General features: G+C 34.4%; 3 protein-coding genes across 4 annotated transcripts; all 3 read right to left on the bottom strand.

Annotated features, from left to right (window-relative positions):
• Positions 1-738: 738 nt before the first annotated feature.
• LOC130974248 (signal recognition particle subunit SRP54 2-like) lies at positions 739-2,976 on the bottom strand. The gene has a single exon (XM_057899047.1). The coding sequence runs from the start codon at positions 2,810-2,812 to the stop codon at positions 1,355-1,357; it is 1,458 nt and encodes a 485-aa protein (XP_057755030.1). The 5' UTR covers positions 2,813-2,976; the 3' UTR covers positions 739-1,354.
• A 781-nt stretch (positions 2,977-3,757) lies between these two features.
• On the bottom strand, positions 3,758-6,497 carry LOC130976468 (putative pentatricopeptide repeat-containing protein At5g13230, mitochondrial). Its single transcript, XM_057901343.1, has 2 exons — positions 6,030-6,497; positions 3,758-5,948 (listed from the first exon to the last, which is right to left on the bottom strand). The coding sequence occupies exons 1-2, from the start codon at positions 6,413-6,415 to the stop codon at positions 3,890-3,892; spliced, it is 2,445 nt and encodes an 814-aa protein (XP_057757326.1). The 5' UTR covers positions 6,416-6,497; the 3' UTR covers positions 3,758-3,889.
• Positions 6,498-7,383: 886 nt separating this feature from the next.
• Positions 7,384-10,637, bottom strand: LOC130973413 (pentatricopeptide repeat-containing protein CRR2, chloroplastic). 2 transcript variants are annotated; one of them, XM_057897909.1, is made up of 2 exons: positions 10,444-10,637; positions 7,384-9,727 (listed from the first exon to the last, which is right to left on the bottom strand). In XM_057897909.1, exon 2 carries the CDS (start codon positions 9,614-9,616, stop codon positions 7,640-7,642), a length of 1,977 nt encoding a protein of 658 aa, XP_057753892.1. In that variant the 5' UTR covers positions 9,617-9,727; positions 10,444-10,637; the 3' UTR covers positions 7,384-7,639. The 2 variants fall into 2 exon arrangements, with proteins under 2 accessions (XP_057753892.1, XP_057753893.1); XM_057897910.1 differs by having other exon boundaries at positions 10,025-10,619.
• Between the last annotated feature and the right edge of the window lie 1,586 nt (positions 10,638-12,223).

Genomic DNA, 12,223 nt, shown 5'->3' with positions numbered 1-12,223 from the left:
CTATTCTAATCACTGGTTTATTGATTTATTGGTTCAACCAATTTAACTGTAATTCAACTAAAAAAACCGTTTTAAAATAAAATAATAAATAAATTATAAAGTACTTTATACAAGTAAGCTTATTAAAAATATGCAAAATTCTAAAAACATGAGAAAGTACCGGTTGAAAGTTCCCGATTACAATTGTTACCAAATATATATGTCCTTTATATAAGGCTAAATTTTAATGGAAAAACATCTTATGTGCAATACATCATAGAGGTGACATTCAATAATTTTATTGACTTGAAGCTCATTAAAAAAATAAATAAAAATTAAAACTCCTTGATTTTTTGCAACCAAATGATTGAAAAGATAAGTGAACATAGACCAAATATGCAGGAGGTTGAGCACTGACATTTTGGAAATTAGCAATACTCAACATCTAAAACATTTTGGAAATTAGCAATACTCAACATCTAAAACAGAGAGAACAATTGTACAAAAATAGATATTACATGGAATTCATGTAAGTTGTTTATGCTTCTGATTATTAAGAGTCTATATATTTTGCATAACTCATGACATTTGCTTATGTTTTTTTGTGAGAATTAACTTAATATTCTATAGTTTGTGGAAGCTTTCTTCTCCTTTTAGTTTCTTTTTTTCAATGGAAACAAGATTTATCAATAAAATTTCAACAATAAAAATTCCATCATTCATTTTAATCAGTTCAAAACAAGATACAACTTAGCGAAATTTAACTAAAAAATTTAATAAATAAATTCAGTTCAATACAATAGAGAAGACTCAATCATTCAGATAAAAGCTCATGCTTTAGTATCATTTTAACAAAGTGATTACATTGAACAAATAAAAGCTCACACCTCACCATAATTTAACAAAGATTAGTGACATTTTCAGCAGACAGCAGATTGATCAAAATTTTAACATAAATTAACAAAGAATTATCAAAGTTTAAGCATAATTTTTTTTCAATACAGCATAAAAAAAACAACTAAACAGAGTACAACCCAGCAATAGCAGCAGAGTTAATCATTCAACAATAGCATTAACAGTATTAAAATCCTAAACCCTTCGTTCTCACTTCTGAACAGAGCACAAAAAAAGAAGAACAAGCACTAGCAATGTGCACCGACCTTCGATCTGAGCAGTTGAGTGCGACAGCGAGTAGACAACGGCAAGCAGGACGGCCACCAGACGACGACCACTGTTATTCCTTCTTCTCCACTTCACCACTTCCTCAGAAATTAAAAAGAGCAGCAGAAGAGTTTTAACAGCACAAAATCAACAATTTAATTTCAATCCACATTCAGAAATCCACTAAACAGAGCATAAGGCCAGGTTCATTAAACTAATTGCCACCACCAAACATTCCCATCATGTCTTTTGCAGATCCCATCTGCTTCATCAAGCTCTGTAGCCCGCCCATGCCACCTATTTGCTGCATTTGTTGGGCATTCATATTTCGAGATAGGGCACTCATGTCACCCTTCTTTGGGAATTTAAGCCCTTTCATTTTGCTCCGGATTTTTGCAAGACGCTTGTATCCTTCAAACATCTCCATTACTTCCCTTACTTGACGACCAGAGCCCCGAGCAATTCGCATTATCCGAGATTCATTCATGATCTTTGGGTGTGAACTGTCCAACTCTTCATTTGTCATCGAGTCCATCATTGTCATGTAAAGCTTAATTTTTGCCTGGCTTTCTTTCTCACGGCCTTTTGGCATTAATTCAGCACTAAATCCTGGAAGCATGGAAAACACCTGGCTGATAGGGCCCATTTTAAGTATGTGTTGGAACTGCTCATACATAATCCTCAAGGTGAAGTTTCCTTCAGACAGCTTTTGAAGCAGTTCTGGCTGTTGATCCATAGGAACGACTTCATGAATTTTGTCCATAAACCCAGACCAATCACCCATGCCTAACAGTCGGCTTACAAAAGGTTTAACATCAAAAACTTCAAACTCATCCATGTGTTCTCCCGTTCCAATGAATATGACAGGACTCTTTGTTGCCGCAACAGCACTAAGAGCACCACCACCCTTTGCATGGCCATCCATTTTAGTAACAATTACAGCTCCAACTGCAACACTCTGCTTAAACGCTTGAGCCTGATCAAAAGCAGCCTGACCAATACTGCTATCCATAACAAATATGACAAGATCTGGTTTCGTTGCTTCTGAAACTTGACGCATTTCTTCAAAAAGAGCAGCTTCTTGTTTGTGCCGTCCACTGGTATCAACGATTATGAGATCACAGTTTTCTTTTTTGAATCTTTCTACACCGTCCACAGCAATTTTCACAGGATCTGACTCCATGTAACTTCCATAGAAAGGGATCTTAGCTTTAGTGGCATTTTGCTTCAATTGATCAAATGCACCAGCTCTGAATGTATCTGCACATACAAGTGCTGGCTTCCAGCCCTTCTTCTGATGATAATACGCATACTTTGTACAAGTTGTGGTTTTTCCAGATCCTTGTAAACCAACAAACATGACGACACTTGGCTTCCCCTTTTTTGGAGTGAAAGAAGGCTTCCCAGCATCCAGAATTTTACATAGTTCGTTAAACACAGCTTGTTGAATGATTTTGCGCTTGTTGTGACCAGCGGCGAGATCTTCGAGGTTGACAATCTTCTTGATGTTGGTCTGCATGTCGCACACCAGCTTGAATTGAACATCGGCCTGGACAAGAGCTCGCGTGATCTCGTTGAGGCACTCTTTCAGAACCTTCTCGTCGATCACCGTCGCATTGCTCATCTGCTGGAGAGCACGCGAGATGCTCCCCCCGAGCTGTGCGAGAACCATCTTCCCGTCTTCCGATCAAAAAACGCTCAAGCAGAATCTGAGGACCGTTCGATTAATCGATCAATCTATCGATTCAGAAATTGGGTTTAGAGAGGGTTTGGAGAGCAAGGGTGGGAGGAAGACGAAATTACAAATTAGGGTTGAAAGAATGGAGGAAAGAAAAGAATAATAAAATTGGGAAAGAATTAAAAAAAAAAGACGAAGAAATTAAATTAATTGTTGATTGATTGAAATTGTGAACTATAAAGATAAAATTAAATATATATAGATCATTAACCTATATGAAAAGATAAAAGTAAATAAAATATACTTGTTGAATCTTAAATTTTAGAAATAAATTGACTATAAATTCAAAAAATATATTTTATATTTGATATTATATAAAAATAAATTATTAACTAAATAAAAAATTAAATAACTAAAAACATACATTTAATAAAAATATAATTTTATATTTTAAAATATTAAAAAATACATTTTAAAAATAGATCGTCTAAACATATTTTTATTATTTTCAACATTTAGAAATAAAGTATCTTTTAAAAAAAATTAAATGTAAAAAATTGAAAACAAAAATTATTTTTAAAAAATAAAAATAAAAAACAAAATCTAAACTTATTCTTAACAATTTCTTTTTCTCTTTTTGTGAAACATCCAAACTTATTATTGTTTAAATAAAAAAATTCAATATGATCAGAGATGGATGAAGCACTGAAACTGATAAAAACTGTGCCAAATTAAAGGTTTAGGTTAAAAAAATGTTCGATGAGAGCAAAAAAGTATAAACTCAAATTTATTACTCTTTTGAAGAGCTAGTTATAGTCGTTAAATGTTACAAGACTATTATAACTTTTTGTTCCAAAGTCCAAATCTGTACTTATTAGTCTTGTTTTCTTCTACAACAATCATTATAAGAAATCATATTTGAAGAATTGAAGTGTATACTTTTCAAATCGAGATGAAAATAGGCAAATACATGTAAGAGAAAGTGTAATTACCTAACTATTTTGGGAGATGATTCACAATAATACAGTTACCAAAAGAAGCAATACCTAATTACCTATGTTACTTCAACAATTACCAGTAATCACCACATGAGCAAATCCCATTCCGAAAATGATGAAACCGGTTTATATCTCTAACAACAATTTCTCTCTGCACAAATTTTGATATGACCTTTATGACAGTATGACAATCTGTGCATATCCGGAGATTCTTAATGATACGTACAGAACTCGCCGGTGGAATTCGAAGCAGACCATACGCCAGTGCTAGTCTTTCGCTATGCACCCACAATAGACGTTCCTTTTCGGCATCCTCCACATCAAGCAAAACAGCATTGCAATCAGGAATATATCCTGCTTCCCTGGTTTTCTTCTTTAACCATTCAAGCATTTCATATATTACTTTATTCTCTGGATGAGAAGTATCCCCCACAGTAAAATAATGTACCACACCTTGGTTCTCAACCCAGCTTAAGCCTGGTTCCTTCTTCACTCTTCTCTTTTGCATACATTTCCTAACCGAAGCAACTTTGTCCCATCTCTTTGCAGTGGCATACATGTTTGACAGCAGCACATGGGTGGCATCATCATCGGGCTCCATCTCAAGTACGCGCTGGGCACAGACACTTCCGAGATCAATATTCTTATGAATAACACATGCACCGAGCAGTGCACGCCACACCATAACACTAGGATCATACGGAATTTCTCCGATGAGCTTCGCTGCTTCATCAAATTGGCCTAATCTTCCAAGAAGCCAAACCATGCAAGTATAATGTTCTATACACGGCTCAATGCCGTAGTCCTTTAACATGGACTTAAAGAGAGCTTGGCCTCTTTCTAACAATCCTGCATTGCTACATGCAGAGAGAACACCAACAAAGGTTAATTTATTAGGTTTTGAATTGGACTGCTGCATCATGTCAAATAAATTTAGAGCCTCCACACCCAAGCCATGCGTGGAATATCCACAGATCATAGCATTCCATGACACTTCATCTTGTTTATTCATCTTATCAAATATCACTCGAGCATCAGTAATTCTTCCGCATTTTGCATACATATCTATCAAAGAATTTGCAACTACAGTATCCTTGTTATATGTGGTTTTGATAATTAAGGAATGAACCTGTAGCCCTGGCTCTAGTGCTGCTAAACTAGCACAGGCACGGAGAACACTTGAGTATGTCACTTCAGTTGGCTGCACATCATATTCAAGCATGCGTATAAATATATTCATTGCTTTCTCCGCCTCCCCAGATTGAACATAACCAACAATTATGGTGTTCCATGTAACATCATTGTGCTCTGGCGATTCCACAAATAACTTTATCGAGTTCTCAATTTGACCACACTTGGCATAAACATCCATGAGGGAATTTGACACAAACACATTCAAGAGAAGACCGACTTTCAGTACATAAGAATGGATTTGCTTTCCCATATTGGGCAGGACCAAAGAGGCACAAGCTTGGAGCACACTGGCGAATGTAAAATTGTTAGGGACAACAGATGCTTGCCTCATACGACGAAATAACTCCAAAGCTTCCCAACTTTTGTCGCTCTGAGCATACCGCGCTATCATCAGACTCCATGGAATAAGGTCATTTTTTGGCATTTCTTCAAAAAATCGCTGTGCTTCAACAATCTCTCCTGACTTAGCATACAATTCAAGCAATGCAGTACCAACATAAATATCCCGATTATAGCAAGTTTTTAAAGCACTTCCATGAACACTTTTCCCCACATCATAAGCTTCCAGACCAAGACAGGACTTGAGAGCACCTGAAATGGTGAAATTGTTTGGGTTGTACCCCATACTCCTCATCTGACAAAAAAGCTGCAACGAATCCTCGTAGAAGTGATTCTCAGCATAGCAAGAGATCATCCCAGTCCACGATACCATGTCCTTACAACAAATGCCATCAAAAACTTGACGAGCAACCTCAACATTTCCACAAACAGAGTAGGCATCAATAAGGGCAGTCCCAACAAACGCATCAGTGTGATGTCCAAGCTTATAAACACACGCATGGACACTGCAGCACATAGGAGTCCAATCCATGCTCACAAGCAACTTAAGAATAGTAGTAAAAACAAACTGGTTTAGCTCATGTCCTTCTCTAAACAACCTGTGCTGGAACAAAAAAAAGCATACAGATAAGAGAACAATCAAGAGAAGCAAAAGAACCCCTGAAAGATTCAAACTTTACCTGCGAATCAAGTGAAGAGCATGGTGGAACTGCTGGGAGCGGGAGAAGCCCTGTGCCAAGGTGATATAAGAGATGGTGTTTCTAAGCGGCATTTCATCGAACAGTTTCAAGGCATCGTCCAGTGAATCAGATTGCACATACGCGTTTAGTAGAATGTTCTGAGCGAATAAGTCCAAACAGGCGCCTCGCTTGAGAGCGTGGCAGTGGAGGCGCTTGCCGGCATCGGCGTCGCCGTCTTGGATGGTTCGTTGGAGGGTGCTGGCGAAGGAATGTGAATCGAAGGCGCCCAGGCATGGTTGTTGGGAGGAACAAACGGAGAAGTAGCAGCAGCATGATGCTGTTATGCGTGATAATCTTGTATAAAGGAATTGCGATTTGATGATCATGTGAAAAATCTATCACTTTCATATTTTCATAATTTCATTTACGCTTTGCTTTGCCTTCCAGAAAAATTTGTTTCAATCTGTTTTTTCCCTCCACTTTCTGTTTGTTTTGTTTATAAGCTTATATATGGACTATGGAGTAAGGACTTCCCCTATTTGGGGTTTTAGGACTTTTCGGTTTTAAAAAATCGTAAGTTAAAATTAATAACCGAAGAACCAACTTGGTCCAGTGGTCAGCTCACTCGTCAGCTGAAATAAGTGTTGGAATTCCAATTCTGCACTATGCATGTAGCAACTTATTAACCAACGACAGACCCTTAAATGGAGTTTAGATAACCCATTTTCAATATATATTTTACATTTATTAATATATATTTTATATTTATTGATTTTAATATACATCTAACATGATTTTTTTTCCTTATTCTTATTTTTGTGTTAAAATGTTTTAAAATTGTTGTCTACAACTTTTGGATATAGTACTGGACTACTGGAGAAAGTAATGAGAAATAAACGAAAATTATAACGTGAATTGATAGTAAAGGATTAATGTTCAAGGCAAATATCAACTTCTTCTCGTGTGCAAATAATGTCGTTTTATTTTTATTTTTTTTCTAAAATAACATTGTTGTTTTGTTTTTAGCACGAAAGAAATTGCACGTTTTTATGTTAAATCCATAGTTAAATTATTAATCTTATATCTATATTATTTGAGAATTATATCTTGTATTAAATAATTTAAACTTGGTGTTCTCTGTCTCATTTTCTAAGCATGTTTCTTTACAAAAGATTATACTACTAGACTAATCACTAATTATTAACCCATGTCTTCATTCTTGACAACTATCCAATAAAAGTGGATATATTCTGGGAGGAAAAAAATATGAAGCGCATGAAAACCTTTATATATGACGAGGCCATTAAAACACCAAAGCATCTCAATGGCCAAAATGAATCCATTAAAACACAGTTCTATAACCTAAGGCAATAATGTACCTTTCTTCTTCTACAATCACAACTATGAAACTTGTAAGCTTTGTATGCAATTAGTAATTAGTAATTTGATATAAGATAAAAAGAAATCCGGTCACTATCTATAGAAGTGTTCAGTTTTGACTAGACAAACAGAAGAGTCCTTTACTGTGTTTGAAACCATAGCATCATTTTAACCTCTCTTACTATAGTTAACTTGAGCAATTTTAACATCTGTGTTCCTCAAATGAACTACTACCAATAGTCAGCACAGGAACAAACTCCATCTCTAAAATGGTGGAAGCGGTTCACATCTCTAACAAGAATCTCTCTATTAGCAAACTTGGAAATGAACTTTGTAACAGCATGACAGTCTTCACATAATCTCAGGTTTTTTGTGATCCTTATGGTTTCGCCTTTTGCAGTGTTAATGAGCCCAAAAGCCACAGCAAGCTTTTCACTGTGTCCCAATAGAATTCTTTCCTTCTCTTCTTCATCAAGGTCATAAAGAACTACATCTGTTTGTGGGACATAACCCCTCTCCTTCATCTCGGTTGACAACTTAATTAGAAAAGCTCGGAGCTCTTCTATTTGCGGATTACACTCGTCAACAGAGTTAAATGAATATATTTTTCTTTTGACTTCAGTCCAACTGCAACCAGGAATCTTTTGCAGGCTGCGAGTTTCCAATAGCTTCCTCACATTCTTTACTTCATTCCACATCTGAGCTCCTGCATAGACGTCTGCTAAAAGCACATAATTGCCAGCGTTAGTAGGCTCCAACTCAAAAAGCTTAGAGCTTGCTCTCTCTGCAAGTTCGACATTACAATGAATCCTACAAGCTCCAAGAAGCGAACCCCAGACCGTGGGTCCAGGCTCTAATCGCATATCTTCTATTACTTTAATGGCTTCATCTAACCTGTTAGCTCGACCAAGAAGATCCACCATACAAGCATAATGCTCCATGCCTGGATGTATCCTGTACTTTCTATGCATAGATTCAAACAACATCTTTCCTTCCTCAACAAGGCCAGCATGACTGCAGGCACCCAAAACAGTAATAAACGATATGTAACTTGGTGTAACTCCTTGGTGGATCATATTTTCAAAAATTTGGATTGCTTTCTTTCCAAAACCATGAATACCATAAATAGAAATCAAAGAGTTCCACGAAACAACATCACGCTTCTTCATATTATCAAACACTCGTTGTCCCAATGCAATCTCACCACATCTTCCATACATTGTTATAAGGGCACTAAGAACTGGGAGTATAGAATCAAGACCTCTTCTAAGTATATATGCATGAATCAACTTTCCTAATTGCAATGCAGAAACACCTGAACATGCTTGAAGCACACTAACCATTGTAACTGAATTGGGAACAGAATCGCTTGCCTCAAGCATCATTTGCTGAAACAGCTCCAACGCTTTCATGGGCATTTCATTCTTAGCATAACATGCAATCATTGCACTCCACGAGACGAAGTTCTTAACAGGCATTGCACCAAACACAAAACTCGCATATGATACACAGCCAAATTTAGCATATACATCCAACAGTGTTGTCATAACATGAATATTTGTGTCGAAACCATGTCGCAAAATATGAGCATGAATCTCTTTACCCTTTTGGAGAGGACATAGTGTCAAATCCGAAACAACACAAGCCTTAAGGACATATGTATATGTGAACCTATCTGAGGCCATCCCCATCCAGTTCATTTGACCATATAAATCTAACAGCTCCTCGCCACAACCCACCATTGCAAGTGCCCGGAAGAGTGCATTCCAGACATATATGGTTTTTTCCTGGGTTTCATTGAATACCTTGCGAGCATGATCAACATACCCTAACTCATTGTACATATTGATAAGTTTAGTGGCTAAAAATGGGTCTTGGCTGAAAACACTATTAGCAAGATGGCGATGAACCTCAAGACCATTGGAGAGTGAGCTCTGCTGTGCACAAGAATAGATTAAGAGCTCATATGTCTGCTGAGTTGGATTGAGCTCACTAGACAGTACCTGAATAGCTTGCTTAAGGTTTCCCCCTCTGCATAAAGATTGTATCAACTGGTTGTTGCTGCTCTTGATGTCTTTTTCAGGGTTGGCCGAATGGTTCAGTGCAACAAAAGACACTGGCAGCCTTGAAGAGGCAGGGGCAGGGTAGCAGAGGTGACTTTGAAATGTAGCTTGCCTACCAATTTGGGAACTCTGAAGAACCCACATCAGACAATATTTTGAGAGAACAGGTTCTTCAATGCTTCTGCAATCTTGCTGGAAAAGTAGATGAATTCCTGTGGTTGTATCGTTATCCAAGCATCCAATGCTATAGGATATCTGCTAGTCAAATTAACAAGAAAAACAAAAAACAACTCAAATGTTAAACGATTAACTTTTACATCAACTAGAAATCCAACAAGGAAAATCACAAATTTTAAAAACACCTAGTAAGCTCTACCAAAACTTTTAACTGAGGAAATGAAAAGGGTTTACTGCATCATCCATTTTCATTTCCATTACCACTCATCCCATACTTTTACTCAACAAATGTTAATACTAAAATTGATAAATTTTCCCTAAGATAGGTATTATAATTAAAGAGCAAGGACACAAGAAACTACAAACTACGGTTACATGAGCTGAGGCTACTGAGTTTCATCACTTGCATGCTTCTCGTTGCAGATTTCAGATTCCAACGATTAATAGCTTGAAGCTTTGGTTACTGCCTTATGAGTGGGTTTTAATCTCTCCGCTTCATAGTTCATACTACCAAGTTTGTTAGGACGAGTTTTCGTAAAATCCAATTCAAATTTAAGTGCTGAATTAACAAATTTCATAACAAACTGAGAAGTAATATTAGTAATTACTAACCACTAAACGATAAACCATAATCCAAAAACACAAAGTGTTCATTAGCCATAACTCAAATTACACAGAACAATAGAGTAAAACAAACAACTCTAAAAAAGAAGATTATATAGTGAAGCAGAAGCTCCAAAACTGGAAAATGAAATCACATAGTGAAACTGAAGATGCCAAAAAAAAATCGTTACCAAACAAGTGAAAAAGTGTGTAGTTTTGAGGAAGCAATGAAGGAAAGGTGAGGGTCAAAAGCGAGGCGCTAGAGGCTCCCAGAGGCGGCAGCGACCGGAGCACGGCGAAGGCGGTAGATGGAGGGAAAGCAGCTGCGGTTTGTGAGTGAAACTGAAACTGAGAGAGTTTGCTGTGTTTAGATATTTTTTGAAATATCGATAAATTTTACATATAACTCTTGGTTTATATTAATTTATTACTAGAAATTAGAAATAAAAAAAATGCCCAAACAACATTCTTACTTTGACTAAAGCACTGTTTTAGTCGTTAATTTTTAAAAAAAATTAATTTTGTTTTTAATATTTAAAATATTTTATTATTATTTAAATATTTTATTTCAACATATTTTAAGATTTGTTTAGAGAATTTTTACGAAATTATTTTAAGTGATTTTTTTAAAGGATTTTTTAGAAAATAAAATAATTTTATAATTAATTTTTTTATATAAAAATGTTTATCTAAAAATTATATTTAATACAATAACATAGAAGTATTTTTTATTTATTTATTATATTAAAAAATCTTGTTTTAAAGTAAAAAATCTTCTAAGTAAATCAAAATTATAGCTTCTAAAAAAATATTTTTTTATTTTTTTAATATTTTTATTTTTATTATTAAAATTTTGTTAACCACATTAAAAAAAATTCTAACAACTTAATAACATCCAAAAAAATTCTTAATCTTCTAATCAAAATTTTATTTCTTTTTAAAGGAATACTTTTTCTCTTTATTATTATTTTTCTCTTTTCCTCTTATTATTTTATTAGTTAACTCTTAAATCATTATAATCATTTTCATGAACATTATAATTACGATTTTTTTTTATTATCTAAAAAATTATGATAAATAAAAAGTATTTTTAAAAAAATAATTTTAACTAGAAGACTAAAATAGGAATGAAATAAAATACAACAATCGAAAAAATAAAATATTTAAAACCTTAAACACAAAATAAAATTTAATCAAAATATTAAGTATTAAAATAATACTTTAAAAGAATAGACAAATATACACATAAAAGATCACAGGAAGGACAAAATTAAACTAAAATCATTTAATGAATCAAATGTACACATAAATTCTACGCTCCGTTGGTTACATTGACTTCGTCAATAAAAATGTGTTGCCTCATTAGTAAAATTGCATGTGTTACTTTTTCTTCCACCCTATCACTATATGATGAGTCGCATGACTATTTGGTAATTAGGTGATGTTTAATTAATATATTTAAATTAAAAATTAAGATTAAAGAGTTAAATATCAAAGTTAATATAATTTATGATGTTAATATAATTTATTAAGTTAAAATATTAAAGTTATTTTTATTATTAAAAGAAATCATCATATAAAAAACAAGTTTAATTTCTATATATTAAAAATCTAAAACTTAGTTGTTGAACGATCTGTTCATTTCCATGGCAAAAGTATTGGTTTTAGACTTGTAGCTCCTGTTTTGCCGTTTTGGTGCAAGATTCCAATTTAGTCCAACTTTATTCAATTTATTTTAGTGTTTTAGATTAGATTAATAATTAATTTAATTTTTTAGATATAAAAATTTAAATTTACGTTATTACGAAATAAACCATGAAGTTAATAGAACAGAAAAAATAACATATTTAATATTTATAAAATGTTGTTAAAAATAACGAGTTAATACTCAGATTGGCCCCTGAAATTTGACCTCTGACTCAATTTAGCCCTCAAAGTTTCAATTGACTCTAAATGTACCCTGAAATTTTG

The sequence above is a fragment of the Arachis stenosperma genome, chromosome 4, assembly GCF_014773155.1.
Source record: "Arachis stenosperma cultivar V10309 chromosome 4, arast.V10309.gnm1.PFL2, whole genome shotgun sequence".
Taxonomy (NCBI): Eukaryota; Viridiplantae; Streptophyta; class Magnoliopsida; order Fabales; family Fabaceae; genus Arachis; species Arachis stenosperma.
Note: the sequence above shows the minus strand (reverse complement) of the source record. Positions and strands in the feature narration are given on the sequence as shown.

Excerpts from the sequence above, each read along its gene's own strand:
- LOC130974248 (XM_057899047.1), bottom strand. The coding sequence starts at position 2,812 with ATGGTTCTCGCACAGCTCGGGGGGAGCATCTCGCGTGCTCTCCAGCAG.
- LOC130973413 (XM_057897909.1), bottom strand. The coding sequence starts at position 9,616 with ATGTGGGTTCTTCAGAGTTCCCAAATTGGTAGGCAAGCTACATTTCAA.
- LOC130976468 (XM_057901343.1), bottom strand. The coding sequence starts at position 6,415 with ATGATCATCAAATCGCAATTCCTTTATACAAGATTATCACGCATAACA. Across the intron at positions 5,949-6,029 it reads GCTCTTCACTTGATTCGCAG|GTTGTTTAGAGAAGGACATG; the intron begins GTAAAGTTTGAA and ends GTTCCAGCACAG.